At 50.6% G+C, this 19,595-nt stretch overlaps 1 protein-coding gene across 2 annotated transcripts in view; it reads right to left on the reverse strand.

Annotated features, from left to right (window-relative positions):
• Window positions 1-3,408: 3,408 nt before the first annotated feature.
• The window catches only part of LCOR (ligand dependent nuclear receptor corepressor), a 51,159-nt gene continuing 34,972 nt past the window's right edge, over window positions 3,409-19,595 (reverse strand). Inside the window, exon 6 of one of the 2 annotated variants that reach the window (XM_018069232.2) lies at window positions 3,409-11,101. In XM_018069232.2, the coding sequence (XP_017924721.1) occupies window positions 6,583-11,101 (4,519 nt within the window). In that variant the 3' untranslated portion in view covers window positions 3,409-6,582. Of the gene's footprint in view, window positions 11,102-15,629; window positions 15,671-19,595 lie in introns of those variants that run through there. The other variant, XM_025894777.1, reaches the window with a different exon arrangement.

Raw genomic sequence — 19,595 nt, forward strand, 5'->3', positions numbered from 1 at the left:
AGCCCCACCAACCAACACACCAGTCAGAACAAGAACCTGTGGAAAGCCCATGAAATAAATATTTAAAAAACCTATTTACAATATTAGATCCGTGAGCATGAAGTGAGAGAAAAATGCTTTTTCCTGTCTCCAAAAATCTTAAAAAGTAGGTTAGCATCCTGCCGCCTAGCACAACACTATCTTACATGGCACCTACACATAATATATATTCACATTTCATTTTAAAATTAGGTACTCTTACAAACAGACTTAGAAAACATTGGCTAGCAGTGCAGCCCGTGGGAGCGCCTGGCCTCCAGACCCATGTCACAAATGCCGGCCGGCTGCGTCCCAGCTCCTTCGGCCGCCCCAAAGCTGCCAACGTGCCCTGAATCAAAACCGCCAGCTGCCCTCCGCCGCCCTTCAGGGAGAGGGTGGAAGTGCTCATGAAGGAGAGGGCTTGTCCGCGGAGAGGGAGGGAGGGAGGGAGGATGGGGACTGTGATTTCTGCTAAGCCTAGGGGTGAGCTTAATACAAACAAGAACTCCTGAGAACATCTTAGAACAGATGGATTCATTTCACAACCACCAAGCTAAAGGATGGGCCAAATGGACACTACGACACACGGGGGAGAATGTGCACGACGTGGGGACATCGTAGCCTTGTGGTTTGCTCAAAAAAACTACCACTACAAGAAAAGCTGCAGTGGTGTTCCCTGGCAGGGGGGAGCCTACCCCCATCTTGCTCCTGGGCTGTCCAGGCGTACAGCCCAAGGATGCAGACCCGAGTACACCTTGACTGGGGCTCAGCCCTCTTCTCCCAGCATGACTGCTGCTGGTGGGAAGGTGAGAGCCCAACCTGGACGGCCACCCACACCTCCCTGCTGCTTCAGGAACTGCCTGTGCCTACAGAAGGTTGGGAATCATAGCTTTCTCAGTCATCTTCTACTGGGAATGCAGTTGTCAGGCTGAAAGTGTATGAGTTGGAGAGAGAAAATGTCCATCAGCAAGTTTTAAAAACAGGGCACCAGTACATCTGATTGTGTGTCTGTTTCCTGGGAGGTTACTAGGAGCTGGCAGAGCTTTCGGAAACACCAGCATTTCCAGAGGTGCCACAAGAGCAGCTGGGACATGGGATGGGCTGCATCTTTGCTCATTTGCATGTCAGCAAAAAGCAGCATGGGTAGCCCACCAGCCCACTCAGTCTAGCACCGCATGGCTCCCCCAGCACAGGAGGGACAGGGATGCAGAGAGCAGCAGTGACAATTTCATCCCACTCTCCCAGATCATGGACACTGATCAGCAACATAGAAGCATCAGCACTGGCTGGACGGTTCTTCAGAGAAGGTTTGCTGCAAATGTGTCTCACCAACGTGCTGGCAATTGACTACAGAAATCCCACTGCACACAGCAAACACCAGCAAACAGGACCTTGCCAGAGACGAGTCAGTGATGAAAATAAACACATGCATGTCTTGGGTACCTTGCATGCATCCTGTCAGCAGGGAAACCATTCCAGGGCTAGCCTTCCTAGACAAGATCCTAACAGCTACAGGTAGTAAGGCCACCCTGGGCTCAAACTGCTCTTACTGCAGCACTCAACTCCCAACATAAGTTTGGACTCTGAGCTTGGCAAACAAGAGCTCCTCCTGGAGGTTAATTAAGATAGACAGATCCTGACCATATGAAGGGTGAAGACCCAGAGCTGCCGATGACAAAGTGAGAGAGGAAAAGGTAAGCATGCAAATGAGAGAGGGGGGCTGGCAGCAGAGGGACAGTGAAGGTGCAGAGCTAAGAAGATGCTGCACCTGCTACATGGACTGGGGTGCATGATGGAGACTAGTTTCAAGAATATCATGAGAAAGTGCCCAGCAAGGACAGCCAAAGTAACTGGAAGAGATCTGTTTTGTGGGATGAAGCACTTGAAATACAGAGCTGAAGAAACACAGGGAGCTGTAGGGTGGCGCAGGAGACGAGGAGCGCAGTGAGGCTGCGGATCTGAGGATGGCACTGTGGTAGTGCCAGTGGGCAGCTCTGCACCATAGCACATGGAAACACACTCCATGTCCATGTGGAATAAGGCAATAAATCGTGTTGCTTATTTCCTTCCATTCATTAAACTCATCTGCAGCTCCCTGTGCATCCCTTGCATGGCATAAAAGCTGCCTTTATTGGAAACAGCCTGCTTTAAAGCAGGGGCTGTGCCTCAGCAGCACACCTTGCCATTGCCTCGCTGCAGGACAAACAGGAACGAGTAGTGCATGTCATTAACAAGAGCAACAGGTTATATACATGTGGTCTCACCTCTACTTGCCGATTAAAAAAATGGAGCTACCCAGGCAATGCTACCTTGCCAGACAATCAGCTCACAGGCAGACCCTTTAATTTGCTACCAATTCAATTTTCTAGCAAATTACAGCATTCCTTCTTCCTGCCCCAAAATAAAGCACTCAGAAAATCAACTGCAAAGCATGTTAAAAGTAGGTCTTTTAGTCTGCAAGGCCTGACTCCTATTACTGGTGTCAAATGGAGAATGCACACAGGAAAGGCAGAGGACCCAAAGACAGCATCTCCAGGAGCAGTGACAGCATGGAGAGAAGCCTGGCAAGGAGCTGGGGGCTTCCTCAGAGCAGAAAGCCTTAACACTTTTCTAGAGATGACAAAGGCCCCTGGCCCACCTTACCCCTGAGGCATCCTCCCCTGAGGGGTAACCCAAAGGACTGCACAAATCTGTAATTCCAAGAACTTGTACGAATATAGCAATATTCCCACCTCAAGGTGGGCTGTAGAGGTCATGCCCCAAGTGCTTCCTGCAACAGCTCAGCCACAGGCAATGGCTTCACCCTACTCATTCCTTGGCAAACCAGCCAGCTCTCCCTAAAAACTACCTGCATGAGTTAAATCCACCACCCAGTGCAGCAGCTGTGGGAGGAAACACTTCTGCCAGCTTCTCAAAAACAGCACTCAAAACTGTAATGAGGTGGAGTTGTTTGGAGGAAAGGAGGAGGCAGAGACAGAGCAGTTCTGAGCAAGGTTTACTTGTCCAGCTGGGAAGAGCCCTGCAGAGGCTGTGGTGCCAGGGACAGGCCCTGAGGACAGTAGAGCAGGGGGTCAAGGGGTCCCTTGTGACAAAACCCCAGACCATCTCACCACCTGGGACGGCCCAGCTCAGCACCTCCTGAAAACCCTGTCCCTGCAGATGCCCAAGGTGCTGCTCTGTGTCTTCCCATCCACGCCAGGTGCCCCCAGGCTGGTCCCAGGGAGCAGGCTGGGGCAATTGTATTTAAAAATGGGTTTCTTTGGAAAAAATCCTCAGAATTATTTGCTTTCTCTTCATTTGCTTTCTGAAGACAAGATTAACAACTCACAGCCTAGCACAGAACCCTCTTTTCAGCCCCATCCTGACAAAAAACCCCACACCCTCTACCTTTCCTCATCAAAGTGTGCAGAAATTCAGATTTACACCTACAAGGCTCAGCCCAGCTCCTGTTAGGCTCTTTGCACAGGACATACTGGATCTAATGTGGGAAAACTAAGGCTTGCCAAACACCTCTGGCAATCCCCAGGGAGGGACAGAGATGCTGGTTGAAGGTGATCAGAGCTTGGGACAAGCTGCAGGTATTCTGAGTCTCAAACCACATTGCCTGCACGCTGCCCAGCATGGCCAAACCCACCTCACTCCCCTCTGGAGCCCTGCAATTCCCTGCCTTCGGTACAGGAAACCTCCATCCAACCAAGTCAAAATGAAGCAATACAAGAGAAGACACAGACTGAGACTGGAAGTTAAAAGGTGTGGGAGGAATATAGCTTTTCTTTTAGCATCTCTGCTTCCTTCACATGAGAGGTCCTTGCCATTCAGCTTTGGAGCCAATGCCTGTCGGGGACACTGCCAGGAAGCTCAGTGTGCTGATCCCACCACTGCCTAAGCACTCACTGAACCGGGACAGAGATGCTCAGATGCTGCTCGACTCCTGCCATCTCCCAGCCTTGCCACACTTGAGCCAACTGGTGCTGGAGAAACCCAGAGTGCAGGAAGGCAGCTGGGGGGCTGGGAAGCACCCCATCTAGAAAACCTCTCTCCACTTGCTTTCTCTAGGGTTTTATCCTAATGAGGTTCCTGCTCCCAGAAGAACAGAAGACAGCAGGACAGCCTGCATTTACCAGCAGCTAAAAAATGAAAGAGAGAAAGAGAGGGGGAAAGCCCCGAGGAGCGCTCAGCACTTGGTGACCAGCACAGGCGCTTCAGGAGTGATGGTGAAGGATGGGGAAAGGGGGGTTTGCTGCAGAGGAAAGGCATGAAGAGCAGAGGTAAGAGGAGTGCTCACACGTACATCTGGCCCAGAGGAAGGAGAAGAAATCCCAGGCCCGTGGGACTGCAGAAAGGCTGCCCCAGCTAGGGGTTAGAGGAGGACCGTAAATACGGATGGAGAAGCAAGAGGGAAAGACAACCCGCAAGAAAGGTACAGAACAGTCATTTAACTGCCATCAGTGCCCTCTTGCCTCACACCTCTCCTGAAACGCTTTTAAATCTTTTCTGATGGAATGTTTGACATATTTAATGCATGCAGTAAAAATTAAAGTAATAGATAATTTCGTATTAATCTGTACAGGGACTGACAGGCTAGATTTAATCACTTCCTAGCTGTTCAGAGAGTTAACTTATTCTAGCACGATTCAAAGGAAAGGCAAAGGATTTTTTTTTTTAAATCAGACATTTCACAGTAAGAGAAAAATGTGCCGTAGCACACAAAAATGTGTGCATCAATGTTGGGGAAAGGGAATACCTGCAGAAGAGCTAGAGGTGCTCTACGAAGGGCATGCAAATCTCAAAACCCTGGTTTCATTCTCTGTACTAAATGGGTACGATGAAAGATTTAAAGACAATTATCTGCCTTTCACCTCCAGCCCCCAGGCTTTGGGATCTGGGGTTCAATGCCAACCATGAAAAGCAATTCTCTTTGCAGCCAAATCCTCTCCAGCCACTGCTCCCAGGGCAGGCACATCTTGAACTCATGGCCTGCACCAGAGCCTTGCTCTCAGCAGGGACAAGCAGCTGAGCAAGGACCAGCAAGGCGGCTATTAAAGGTCTGGCAACCTCAGAGCCTGCACGGTGCCTTGCAAGGCATTGCTCTTTCTGTGTGGGAAGGGGCTGGCATTGGGATTCCTGCAAATGGACTTTGTGCAGGAATATGAAAGTGAAGCCGTGGGACGCAATGGCTGAGCAGGGTCCTTTCCTGACCACAGCACTCACTTCCCAGCCACTGATCGTCTCTGCCCAGCAGAGCCAGCAGAGCCACATGCTCTATGCACTTCTAACAGGTTTTTCTCAAAGGAGCCAGGCATTGTGACCCTGTTCTGTCACTGCAGCCCCCCAGTTGGTTTTTAAATGTGCTGCAGAGGCTTGAGGAGGAGCTTTGCAAAGGTGTCATGCAGGACAGTGTAGAGATTCAGCCTCTTTCAGACTCCACAGCCAGACGCAAGCAAGGACAAACCTCCCACACCTTGCTAGTAAAAGGATGAAATGCAAATTATGGTAAAAAATAAACTTAAGGCAGTCCCTTATCCCAACCCTATTCCAACTGCAAATCCTGGCTTAGGAGAGCACTAGGCAAGATATGCACAAAAGCACAGGGTGAGGGCCAGGGCTCCCCTCCTGCAGAGCACCAACATCAGAAGGAGCTCAAGCCCTTAAAAAGGGAGCCCTTCAACTTTCAGTGAAGAGCTGCAGAAACAGCTTTGCCATCAGAGACCACAGAAATCACCACGAGGGCAGGGAAATGGGAGAAGGAGGTCTGTCCAAGAGCAGAGCATGGCAGGACTGGTTCATCCCTGAAGCCAGCAAGAAATAAAGACAGATACAGCCCAGCATGCCCGACTGGCAGCAGTGCCTGCAGCAGCATGGTACCCAGAGCCCCCACAGCACGTCCTTGGCCTGAGCAGGCCCACCCCACCCCACAGGCTGTGCAGTGGGAAGCAGGCAGCCATCAGCAGCACACACACCAGTAGCTACTTCACACTCTTATGCAGGTAACAGTCCAGGACACCAGCAGCTGCTACCAACGAAACAACAAAGGACAGACTCGCCTTTCTCTCCTTCAGTGATGGGAAATGGTTTTGGTTTCGCTTTAAATGCCACTAAAAAGACAGACAGAAGGAGGACTCTGAAGGAAAGGGAAATGTTTGTGTGCACCCAAAGCTGACGAAAGCTACTTCACGTGCACGAAGGTGGTTTTCTTTCTGCTACAGTACAAGTGCTTGTGCCTCAAGTATAAAACGCAAGCCTCCAAATCACACAGACCAGCTTCTTATTTTTATTTTTAAAGTGATAAATAAGGCACTGTACTTTTAACAAAAACTGCCTGGTTCCAAGTTTAAAAAACCCAAGGAACTTTCAAACTGCAGAAACTTCCTTCTGAACAGTAGAGCCAGACAGGCTGACCTCTTCTCTGTCCGAGACACATCTGCTGATGTCTAAAATCATGGGCGTTATCCTTTAACTGCGGATTTTTAAAGGCTTGCTACAGCTTATAAAAGCAGCTTTAGTTAATGCATGGTAAAGGGTTACTACTATACATCAGTTTTGTACATGGCTACCGGTTCTTCGCTACTTCGGGTCCAGTCGCGAGCGTTTGCTGTGCGAACAGTCCACTTTTGCCCTCAGCTTTCTCTTGCCTTGTGACACATTGTTCTCCTGCATCTTCTTCATGGATCTCGTCAGGGTCTTCCCACTGCTGTGCTTCTTGTTGGCCATCTTCTGTGACCGTGTGGAGGACTCCCCCAGGGGCTTCTGCTTTGGAGACTTGGACAGCTCCTCATTGCTGGGGGGTAGCAGGGTCCGTCTGCTGGTGTTCTCCTTGCCCTTCCGCATAGGGAGCCGCACCTTCTCCAGCTGCCTTTTCGGGACTCTCTTCTCTTTGAAAGACATTTTTCTGGCCAGTTTATTGCTCTTCTCCATGGCAGCCTGCTTTCGGGTGGCAGGAGCTTTTGTGTTGACCTCTGAATGCTTTATTTTACTCGTCTTTTTGGCAGGCAGCTTGTCCTTGGTGGAGGAGTTGGATCTCTCCTGGGTGCTCCCGCTCTCCTTCAGCATCCTCTTCTTCTTGCTGAGCTGGAGATCGACTTTCGGCAAGGGGTCCTCTTGGGACCTGCTCTTCCCCTTCCGCCCCTTCCCTGTCCCATCCACTGATGGAGATTTAGCAGGAAAGGCGGCTGCTTTGATCTGCAAGGCCAACTTTGGAGACATCAGGGGGTTGATGCACACACTCTTCCGGCTCTGCTTGTTCTCCAGGGACAGATGGTCCCCTGGGCCATCAGTCCGCTTCTCAGCCTTCACCATGCGCTGCTGGGCTCGCAGCTTGCCCCGCAGGTTGGAGTACTTGCGCAGGATCCTGGTGCTTGCCTGCGTGGGCAAGCTGAGGGCAGGTTGAGTGGTTTTGTCTTCGCTCAGCTCCTTGGTACTGGCATCGGTAGGAGAGGTCTGGTTGGGAGTGGTGGCTTCTTCAGCCTCTGCTTTATCAACGCTCTCACGAATTTTGGCCCAAAGCTTTTGGTTCTTCAGGTTATTTCGAGCTGGGGTAGTGGCAGCAAACTTCTTGAGATGTTTTTTCAAACGTTCAGCTTGCAGTGAGCTGGGGTAGAGACTGGAGGCAGAATACTTCTGCATGGGGACTTTGATGGGGGGGATCTCCCCTGGGAGACGGGTGTTGAGTTTCTTTACGATCACTAGAGACCTGGTTTCAGTTGTCTCCAGAAACCACTGGCATATGTCAGACAGTTTAAAGGCCTTCATAAAGAGCATCTGGACAGGAGAAAGCTTCTGCACTTCTAGTGATCCTCTACTTTTCCGTGTTCTTTTCTTGCTTTTCCAAATCTCCTTCAGTTTGTCAGCTTTGTTCTTTACTTTGGGGGTTGGCTGCACTTCCTTCTCCAGCTGAATCCAGCCCTTCTGGATTTTCATGTACTGAGTGTTGAACTCGGCAATGAGCTCCTGGTTCTCCTCTTCAGCACACCACTCCATGAACTTTGGTTTGCTGTCAGCCATGTCTATGTCCTCCAGTGCTGGGCAGTCATTATTCCCTGAACTGTGTTCATCCCTTGGTTTGGGGATCACTTGCATAGACTCCTTCCCTGGTGTGCTCTTTTTTGCAGTGTCTACCGGTGCAGGTGCGGGTGTGGGTGTGTGTCGTAAGTTATAAAACTGCAGGGCAACCTTTTTATGCTTTGCAGTTTTTGCTGGAAGATGCTTGTTTCCACCTCTGCTGCTGGGACATGGAGGCGAATCAGTCACCAGCTCATAGTTCACCGCCTTGCCCATATCCCTGGCACTGTCGAAGCTCTCCTTGCCATTTGCACTGGCATTGCCTGGTTTCACATCCAGTTGCTTGGCATCATTTGCAGGAACACTGTACTCTGGAGGGAGGAGAATGTTTTTCTTCTCAGAATCAGGCTGGACGCTGATTTCCAGCATCTCATCCAGTTGACTTTGGCTGCTGTTAGCAGAGGGGTCATCTTTAGAGGGATTTTCTCCCTCTGCAGCAGTCTCTTTCACTAAGATGCTTTTATAGGTTTGTCTGGTAGTGACACCATTCTCCTCGCCTGGCTGCTGCTCAGCGATACTCTCTGGAGCCTGGCCAGTGCCTGGCCCCTCGCTAGTTTTGAGCAGCACACTGGGGAAGCAGTCATTTGGGAAGTGTGTGGATGCTGCCTCATCCAGCTCCACTTCTCTCTTGAACCGCTTGGCGCCAGGGCTCTTGGAGAGTTTGATCTGAAGGCAAGGAAGCTGCACAGAGCTGGAAGAACCAGAGTCCTCAGCACTGCCCTCGGCAGGTGACTGGGATTGCTGGCTTCGGAGACATCGATCCGATGCCACAAGTACTCTCCTGCCTTTCTTTCGCTTCTTGTCTAGACTGTCCTTGGAAGAGACAGAGTCTTGCCCTGCAGTGTCTGAGTTGTTGGGATCAGGTGGCATTTCCCCTTCAACAGGTTCTTTTTCACCTGCTGTGCTGTTATTCTTCACTGCCTCCCCTTCCAAGATTTTGGGGAGGGCTGTGCTGACCAGCACAGCATCCTCTTGCTCAAGAGAGCCATCATCTGTCATGACCGATGATTCGGCTTCTAGTTTAGCATCAATGCTTTTGTTCACATCTACACACTGCAAGGTTTCAGGGGGCTCCAGGGGACTCTCCCCGCCCATGGTGGCAGGGGGCTCATCAGGAGCCTGTGAGCCTGGAGAGCATGGGGAGGGCTCTGCCAGGCACTGTTCACAGAGCTCTGCATCCCCTGAGCCTGGAAGCTGGTCAGGATCCCTGGCACCATCGTGGGCCAAGGGTGCTGTGTCTGTAGTGGCAGAGGGCTGTGAGGGGGACTTTGGCTCTGGGCTGGCAGCGAGGTCTGGATCAGTTTGTATGTCAGAGCCTGGACAACATTCCTCCCCATTGTGTGCTTGTGGGACTGGAATGGCAGCAAAATCAGCAGCCTGCCTGCTGCCACTGCCATCCCCAGAGGAGCCCGGGCTGCTGACAGCCTCACAGGTGACAGTGCCTCCCACTCTCATCCCCCCTCCTTCAGCAGGAGGGCAGCCAGGGGGCGGGGACCCGGCCAATCTGTCCTCTTTCTGGGGGCTGGGTGGAGCAGAGAGGGAGAAGAAGGGCATGGCCATGGCAGCTTCCCTTGACCGGAGCGCTCGGGTATCTCGGAGCTGCATGGAGCCCAGCTCAGCTCTCTCTTTTGTTTCTCGGCTGGTTGGTGCCACTTTGGCCAGGAGCCTCAGGGAAACCCTCTTCTCACCTTCCCGTCCTGCCCCTGCAGACCCCCCCACTGAGAGCACCGGGGGTGGCTTTGCACTTACGAGGGTCTCTGTTCGCAGTGCCGGGCTGCTCGCCCTCTCCTCTGCCCGGGAGCTCTTAACCAGTGTGCGGACAGTCGGGAGCTCGCAGCACTCCCCGTTGAAGTAATACCCTCGCGTGCTCTTCCTCGCTGTCCTGTGGGACGACACCGACCGCTGGCTCTCGAAATGGCACTCGGTGATGGGCTGGCTGATATAGACCACATCGCACTGGTTGTCGTAGTCGTTGATCCTCAACCCCGACGCCTTCTTGCTCTTCCGAGTGGACCTGAGGGAGGCTGCCTTGGTGCGGGGGTGCCCACCGGGGGTCCGGTGGGCGGCTGGTGTGGCGCCAGTGGGCAGCCAGCCCTCTTTGGACTTGTTGTCGAGTGGGCCCTTGTCAGCCGGGTGCAGGTGGCAGCCTGCCTTGCCCCTGGCCATGGCATGCAGGTGGTTTTCTTGCTTTGGTCTCGCATCTTGTTCTTTTGCGTCTAAGTCCTGGTGCAAAGATGCTTTCGAGCTGCATTGCAAAGTGTTCTCTTTGTCGGCTCTGCGAGGGGGGGTCACTGCAAAGCCAGGATCCCAGGACTCTTCCGGCAGAGCCCTGAAAGAGCTCTTTTGTGACCCCAGACAGCTGTCTAAGCTGTCCTCGCTGCCATTCACATTTGCCACTTTGACTGAAATATAACCTTCCACAAGAGTCTTACCTGCTAGCGGCTCTTTATTGTCCTCACACTTTCTGACACCAGCTTCTTGCTCGTGTCCAGCAGCTTGCTGCCCTTCCAGGCTTTTTGCGGTATGATGGAAATTCAGAGAGGGAGAGTTCAACGTGCTGAGGTATCCTTGGGTGGAGCTATCCTTTGGACTAGCAGAGCGAAGCCTGGTGACGGGCAGCTCGCAGAAGTCCCTTCTCAAAGGAGGACTGGAGTTCTCTGCTCTGTCCAGAGACTTCAGTTCCGCCGGCTGCTTCAGGGCTTGTCCCGTAACATGCAGGGGGCCATCGGACCCTGACTGTCCTGGGTCCAAGGAAGAAGGGAGCTTTGATTCAGTAAAAGTAGCACCCTTATCCTGATTTTCAGTGCTTTGCTGGCTACAACCAGAGCCACAAGTAGAGACCTCCATGCTCCCAGATTCAGACAACTGCTGGCCGTCAGAGTCTGGTTGTACTTCAGTGTATATGTCGTTTAGCACACGAATGAACTGCTTCTGGTGATGCGTACACAATCTGACCATAAATTTTTCCAGTGGAGACTTCGGCTGATTGTTAGAGTCTATTGCTATTGTCTCTGCTGCTTCCTCACTAGGGAGACAAAGAGAGAAGCAATCAGTAACATGTCCCAGGGAATCAAAGTTTATGCTGCAAAACCAGAATAACCCTTCTCCTCCCACTCAGGCACATCGCTTGCCTGACCTCCACGTGGGATCAAGCATTCTGTTTTCCTGAAGCTGGCAGGTGTCCCTTCACTCCCAGCATGCACACTTACATGTGCACACTGGTGGCAGGACACGGACTGCACTTTCGTTTGTCTCCCACTGCCAGAGCACCCATAATTATACTTCTGCCTAGGACATCCCATTGTATAAGCACCATGTCACATGTTCAAAGCAAACCTAAAAAGAATTGGATTTAGTATCTTCATGGTACCACGTGTAGAAGGCCCAGCACTTCTGGGACCTACCAGGATGGCTGCACACCTCTGCAAGCTCACTCTGCACTGCCAGGCTGGGTGGGAGAAAAGCACCATCCCAGCTGGGAAGCCAGATGTCAGAAATCTTGAGCTACTCAAAGTCTTCAAATTCTGCTTACACCTCAGTAGCAGAAGATGGGTGTGGGGCAAACTGAGCAGATCTGAGCCTCCTCTGTAATCAGCACAGAAAATCTGGTTAGCTCCCAATGTGCAGGAAGTGCAGGCAGCAATGCACCCTGTGCACTGCAGTGCCATTTGCACTGACTTTTGATTAGCTGCCATTTAATAAAGTGTTTCTACAGCTGATGGGCTGTCAGCACACAGTGGTTGTGCAGAAAGGTGCGCTTCTACCGCACAGGGTCACTGCCGCTAGCTAGCGCTCAAACCCAGGCCATTATCATTTACCTGCTTGGCACAGGCAATTAATTAGGACTTACTGGTGGAGAGGTTAAGGGATAATTACCCAGTGTTTGCATGAACTCATCATGAATGCCATGCCAGGTGCTGTTATCGAGACCATATCTGTTCCCAACGGCAGCACAGGCGATTCCCACCCAGTCCTGACCACACTGAGGGGGCACCGTGCCTTGGCACCCACACTGCCTGACACAGGATCTTTGCCAGCAACGTTGGGTTTCTTTGCAGTAACAGTTGCACTTTGCACCTCCTGGCCTTGTATTGCAGGAGTGAAAGTCCTTTCTCCCTCTACAGCCTTTCTCTGCCCCCCCACCCAGCATCAGACACCAACCTCGCTCATTCATCTGGGTCAACGGGGGCAATGCTTATCACAGGGTTCAGGGGCAGGGTAGGGAAAAGCAGCTTCATGTGGAGCAGGCTTTCCCTCTCCATGCTGTCAGGCGCAGGGCTCGACTGGTGGATGAGAAGGAAGAGTCCTGGCTCAGAGGAGCCATCAGCAGAGAAATAAAGGAGGGAAAGCCAGGGGCCAGAGCCAGCTGTGATCAGTGACAGCCTTGGGCTCACCTGTTCCTTACTTACTACTTGCTGGCTGCTTTCTTGGAACTGACAAGCACCAGGGAGGCACTTCCTGTTCCCTCCTTCCCCCAGATGGTGGGCAGGGAGAGGCGCCCAGGGCTGCTTCAGGCTCAGGACTGGCCAGGTCTCCTCTTTGCCCAGAAATGCCAGGCTGCAGCCAAGCCTGCCCTCTGCAGCTGCCAGCCAGCCCTCTGCTTTCCAATTTGCCCACGCGTAATGTTTTATGTGTAAAGAGGCTCTGCCTCTTGATCATGGCCACTCAGTTTCCCTAAAGGCTTCTTGGGCAGGGTCTTCCCAAAACCACCTGGAAAGGCTGAGTGAGCTCAGCTTGCCGGATGCGTTTCCGCACCTCCAGAACATATTCCCAGGGTTAGCAATAAACAACATACCTCGAGACTGCTTTACTACACCCCGGCAAGAAAAACACCCTCCAGCAACCGTCTTGACTGGTTCTACCTGGCGCTGCGACGGCTTTCAACTTGCAGCACCTGGGATTAGTTTAAATAAAAATACTCAGGTACAACCTGGCCCCTCTCCAGAGCCCTGCATGGGAAGGGTTATGTCAGCCAGGATCTCTTACACAGCCCAGCTCCTCCCCTTGCCCTGCTGAATAACAAAAGGGGATAAAAAACCTTTCACCTCCCTGGGCTTGGAGCAGGGGGCTTTTTGAAGAGGCAGAGCTCAGAGTAATTTTTTTTCCACCTTTGCAAAGACTCTCCCCTTACCTGCTCTCAAGCTCAGCTCTGAAGAGCACTAGCCATCTTCCCACGGGGAGCCTGAATGGCAGCAGCAGAGTTGAGGCCCTGCTGTGGCCCACCCCACTGCTATGCTCCCCAGGCAGCCATGGGAAGGGGTTACAGTGGCCAAACAGCCACCTTCCTCCTTGCCAGGGCACCTTCGGTGCTACACACAATGGCTGTGAAGGAAGAGTCTGTGGCATAGGTGAAGTGGTTGCCTGGGTGGGTGGCAAGAAAGAGAAGGCTGGGTGATGCCTGGTGAGGGTGGAGGTGGTGGGTCTGTGTACAGAATTCCTAGTCTGGGAGAAGGGACCAAAGTGGTCCTTCCTCACCTTGCAGCTGTGATGCCGAACACAGCCAGCCACAGGTCACGACTGTTTTGCACCAATGTGTGGGGCTGGGAAAGACCTACGTCCTGCTTTTGTGGCAGTGAGGACCTGTGCTCCCTGATTCCAAAGGCTCCAGTGGCATTTCTACCTTGCCTTCACCTAGTTTCTTTCTCTGAAGTGTGACTGAGGCCTTGGTGCTCATTGTCACCTTATTTGCCCCGCTGCACTCCAAGGAGCCAATCAGATACGCACAGCTTGTCAAGCTGTAAATTTAAAAATCAGAGATAAATATTTTTCCTGCTTGATAAGGGAAATAAATCCATTCAGCTCTGATGCCCTTTCTCCTTAGAAGACCCATCTCACACTCAGTGACACAATTCACCTGCTTCTGCAGGCACCTTGTGTTCAGGGTCTTCTGCTGTCACACCACTTCAGCTCAAAGATGGGCTGCAACTTCTCACCTTGAGCTCATCTGCTCCTCCAGCAGATCTCCTCCTCCTCCTCCCAGTCCATCCCTGTTTGGGTATGGCAGGCACCATCTAATTTTTCTGGGTGTCTGGTGAATGCAGAGGATGGGAATTGGGAACATGGTTTCAAACAGGAGGAAAAATTATTCTCAGGAGGCAGTCAGGCCTGTCTCTGAAGAGCCTGCCTTTTAGGAGGCACAGACCAGCCCCACAGAAGCTGCCAGGCTGGACAGACCAGTGAGGGAGCCCAGGGCTGCCCATATCACCTGCAGCCTTCTCTTTGGTGCCTGTGCTCACCCCTTGGGCTTGGTCTGAGGTTCTCTTAGTTTTGGGTGTGAATGAGGAATGTGCCATCTCTCTCAAGGACTGGAAAAGCCACAAGCCTAAAGGAGATTCATGGTCAGTGAGAGGCAACTATCTGGGGACCCTCTATGTCTATAGCCAAGCTGCAAGTGCAGTTACAAACCCGTATAGAGTCCTCAGAAGGATTCAATGTGATGGGAGAGACAGCCCACCTGTCAGTGAGCTCTCCTGCAGAGCCTGGGAGATGGCAGGTCTGCCCTTTCTGCCTACCAGCCTTGAATGCTGCCTACACAAGGCTGTGGCTGCCAGGGTCCCTCTGTCCCTGTGCCCCAACACTCTGCTTCCAGCCCCACTGCACATGTCACCTTGGGCCAGCAGAAGACAACCCCAGCATCCCAAGTGAATCTTGTCATCAGAGCCCCTCACTACCTCCCGCCCCTTCTAGCTTTCTCAGGGCAGCCCTGTTCTCTCCCCCTTCTCCGCCTGCCACAGAAGGTGTCAGAGGCATCAAGGGGCAGGAGCTGTCAGAGGCACAAGCGGAGCTGTTGCTACGCAACCTCGGTGGTGCAGCAATTAATGCTGGGGAAAACGTGCTGTGCTCTGAAGCTATTTGCATAGCTGCGTGCTGCAATACATTTGTTTGCATTGTGCCTCTACTGTTTAGTGGAGTTTGAAGCCAACCCTCCCCCAGCTCTTACTGGAGGGGACCTGGGGCTTCCAACAAAGGCTACGGGGTTGGGGATGATAGGGTTGGGGGAAGGCAGAGGTTTGTCCATCCATAACACCTACAGACTGCACAGATACAGCATTTCCAGTATGGGGAGGAAAGGCCAAGTTATCTGTATTTCCCCCTATGCAGCCTGAGGAGCTTTTCCCAGCTTCTGGAGTGCCCCCAACCCGCTGGTAGGGTTGTCATATCTCCCCCTTCCGGTTGTACCAGGGTGACACTGTGCTTGCTCTGCTTGTGAATGCCAGAAACAGAGCTTTAGGGGCAGCCCAGTCTGCCTCTGGCTCAAGACTGTATTTTGGGTGGGGAGCAAGGAGGGGAAGAAAGAGAAGGAGAAAGAAATCAGATGGTTCATATCAACCTACCTGGGAAGCCAGACTCCAAAAACCTGTTGATTGCCAACTGCAATCTTCTGGTTTGCCCACCCCAAGTTTCTCACTATTGAACATGAAGCCTGTACCCTTTCTGGGTTTCTTTTTTTTAGCCCTTGAACGTCAGTTTGATTGATTATAAGTTTACAGATATGTTTTGTACCTCGGAGGCACAAGAAGCAGCAGCAGAACAAAAGTTCAAGGCTAAGTGTTTCTGTTCCTTTCAGATCACTCTAAGCACCAGGATTATAGTTCTGTAAAAGAAACAAAACATAGCTATAAACTTATAAAATCCAATTCAATATTTTTATGGGGATGACCTCTCCCCTCCCTCTCCTGCTGCCACACAGCAGACTCTGTGCCAGTCGTCAGAGCGCTGCCTTGCAGCACCCAAAAGCAGAGGTACCGCTTGAGTACCCCACCAAGCTGAAGTGTGTCTTGGAAACCTGATTAAAAGTGGAGATTTCATACACGTGGATGGCTAAGAAGAAAGCCTAGCTGGTGAGCAATGCTCTCTGTCAGCTGAACTCAAAGCACTGACCATGCCCACTGTGAGCCCAAGGTCTGAGGTAGCTTGCCTCGCTGCCCTCGGGTGGCACCTCCAGCCCTACTTGTTTCAACCACTTAGATTATTTTTCATGGCGAGTGGAAATGCTGTTTTGAGGGATTGCAAAGGAGAAACAGCCTTTTAAAAGGAGCACACTCATTGCTGGTCATCAGGTGAGCTGACCTCAGCCCCAAGGGTGCAGTGAATCCTACGTGCTGAGCCTGCGCTTGGAAGCGGCTGTGCTGCGCGTTGCCAAAGGTGGGCTCGCTTTGCCCGTGCCAGAGGGCTGCATGCAGAGGTCTCACCCAACAGAAGGGGGTAATGAGTTCTCTGCCAGTCCCAGTTTAGCTTGCTGGAGTGGTTGTGCAAAAGTAAACCTGCCAGGACCGAGACACGATCTGACACGCGGTACCGTGCTCAAACCCATCTCCACTCCTAGCTGTAGCACAGATCTTGGAGAGGTGGAGGTGGGGGACACGCTTCCTTCTGCTGGCACTGCTCTGGGATGCAGCGATCCCCTGCAGGAGATGGGTAAATCAGCCATGGGCACGAATAGTGCAAGCCACTGCACCAAGATTTTCTGGAGCTCATCTCTCAAAGCCCCAATTAAAGGCTGACACTGGATGCACCAGTTTAAATGCCTGTATTTCAATCCTCAGAAATATGCCTGGCACCTAACACTCCCCACACAGATGAATGAGTCCCTTCACACCTCTGTGGGTGCTACAGTAATTCTCTCTTGCTGCGCTGAAAAAAAATAGTAAAGCAGCACTCAAAGAGCTGAGGCTCCACATAACAGTTAAGAAGGAGAAAAAGCATTTTCCTTCCCTAAATTAAAAGCTGAAGTTGTGTAAAGCACAGCCCAAATAACTATGGAAATATTGTTGCCAGATTCTCAAGGTCCCTGAATTTACTCCATCCTTGGTGATGCACATGGGGATGGACTGAGCTTGTATTTCAACTGAAAAGCAGGAAGAAACAGCTTATAGATGTGTTTTGTTTGGTTGGTGTTTTTGTCAGCTGCATGTATTTGTCAAGGTACCCAGGTTGTACAAGAAGCCAACTGACTGGACAAACAACATCCATTACAGATTCAAACTTTTAACCCTTCAGAGCAGTGTCTTTTATTTGTTTATTTAATTTTTAAAATAGTTAAACATTAAAAATCACTTCTCCCCACCTGTAACCAAATAAAAATCAAGCAAACCAAATTCAGTTTCACATTACAAAAAACCAATAGCAGCCTCAAACAAGTTTAGCTTTTTTATATTCCTGTCATAACTTCCTTCACTCCCACTTTCCCCAAGTAACTAACCCAACCATATTCTACAGTAGTTTATCATCAATTGTGATACTTCTAATACAATATTTAATGACTAATTAAAAATCTTACCACTGAGGTATTGCTTTAAAACCAAGGGAAAATTATCATGTTGGAAATATTAGTCTACATACTAGCTTCCAAAGCCTTTCCAGAATTGTCCTTGCTAATTTTTCTAATTATCAAGATCATTTGGGATCTTCCCTTTAAGGAAAAAAAAAATGCCATGACTGTTTCTTTCTGAGCATCTTCCCTGAGCTAGGTGCTCCAAAAGGATAGATAGCACTGGAAGACCAGAATAGATAGAAAAACAGGCAGCACCAGAAGACAGATAACAAAAGCAGGCAGGGCAAAAAAAAAAGTTCTTACAATGATTTTCACAGCTTTGCACATTTTAAAAAAAGCAGCACCCTGTTAAGAGAAGGGAGAATGAACCATAGGGACTATGGAGTAGAGAAGGATGCCCTGAGTATCTTTAACTGTCCCAGGTATGAGTTGTGAATGCACAGTAGCTCTGGACCCAAGGTGAGGCAGGTGTATGGCCTCTTCCCTGCTCCAAGTCCATCGCTATTGGTTCCTGTCTGTGCTGCAGCATACTGGGGACAAAGTTCTCCCTCCCCAGCCCTCTGGCATGCACACACAGGTCATCTGGAGCCACTGCAACTGCAGAGGTTCAACAACAGGGAAACACACCAAAGGTGAACTCATCTGAAGTAAATGAAGGCTTCCAAGCAGGATATGCTGTGCTGTGAAAAACCACACCTTCCCCTCCTAAGCTGCACCTACACTGTAAGGGAGAAGAAAACCCAAATGCATCGGATGCCCTCCCAACAGACATTGCTGGTCCCAGCTCCAACAGACACATTGCCACAAATGGCTACTACCTACTTCTAGAAGTCTTCAAGGATTTTAAAGTCTGCAATTATCCAGGTTGGGTTTTTTCCAACATGGATACGAAGACCCAAATGCAGCAGCTAGATAAAGTGCTCGCTAGAGCTAACCACACTCAGCACAGCTCGGTCACCCCGTGGGAGGGGCCATGGAAGAGAATGGAGAGCAGAGAATATCTTGGGTGTAATTAACAGACATTGGGGGATATGACCCCATTTCAGATAACCTGGAGATTCAGATAATTGGGCCTCAGATAATCCAGGCCACGCTGTTAATAGAAACAGTATCACAACTCCTAACGGCGGTGCTCCCCACGTGCCGACGTTATCCCTCCTTGCACGGGAATGCCTGGTGAAATACGAACTAGCGGTTTGATACACGTCCATATTCCCTGTCAGCTGCCGGGCTGAGCAGCAAACCCTGTTTCTGATGCACCACTTTGGCTGGCTGCTTGGGAAATAGGTTAAGGCAGAGAAGTGGATCGCAGCCCCGAATGCCTGGGGACGAGCCTGTCTCAGAGCTGACGGGCTAGGTAAGCTCTATTTTGAAAGTGGGTTAATTTAACTGCCATTCAACTACCATTAAATGATGTAGGTTAATTTTATAGTCAGATAACTATTAAGAAACCAAAACATAAGGCAGGAAATGTCTCTATGCATACCAGTGGGGAGAGATTTCCTCTGCGCTAATGCACACCCCTCCTCTTCAGCTCAAACCTCTCATCCTTCCATTTCTGCACATCCCTCACATCATCTTTTTTTTTTTTTTAACCCTTGTCATTACACACTATTGTCCTTCCTCCCTCTCTTAAGGGAGCCTATTTTTCTTCTCAAAAATTCACCTTGGTATCCTGGCCCACCATTATTTTTCTCCTTTGATTATATTGTTACACATAGGAACACTAACAAATCCTCATATGACCATGGCAAATGTCCACTAGAAAAGGTCCCACCTTCCCATGCACATCAAATATTTGTGCAGCAACGTGGCGAATTGAGGTAGGGAACAACACCTTGCTTAGTATGTAACATGCCATCACCACTAATTTTCTTCGGCCAGTTTTCTTTAGGAATATTTACCACATTTAAAGCCTTCTTGATTTTGGCAGTTTACCCTTTATAAATGGATGCCACAGTTAAAATGTACTTTATCACTGTGCCATTTTCCATTCTGCAGTATAATGATAGGTATTGTTTGTTTCTTTACACTGGCGCCAAAACCCATCAATTGCTGGTTTGTCATAAAGGGAAAAATAAAGTGAAAAAATTTATCAACAACAGCTTATGCCTGCAAAGGAACAGATCCTTTGGAAAAAGCAGAAGTGACTCATCAGTCCTCATACGCAGCGAGGAAGCAGCGAGCATCACAGCCCTGCAGATCCCCCTGAGATGCCTTCACAGATTGCCTCGCTCTGACTTCT

Source organism: Manacus vitellinus, unplaced genomic scaffold (assembly GCF_001715985.3).
Source record: "Manacus vitellinus isolate BGI_N305 unplaced genomic scaffold, ASM171598v3 scaffold_15_pilon, whole genome shotgun sequence".
Taxonomy (NCBI): Eukaryota; Metazoa; Chordata; class Aves; order Passeriformes; family Pipridae; genus Manacus; species Manacus vitellinus.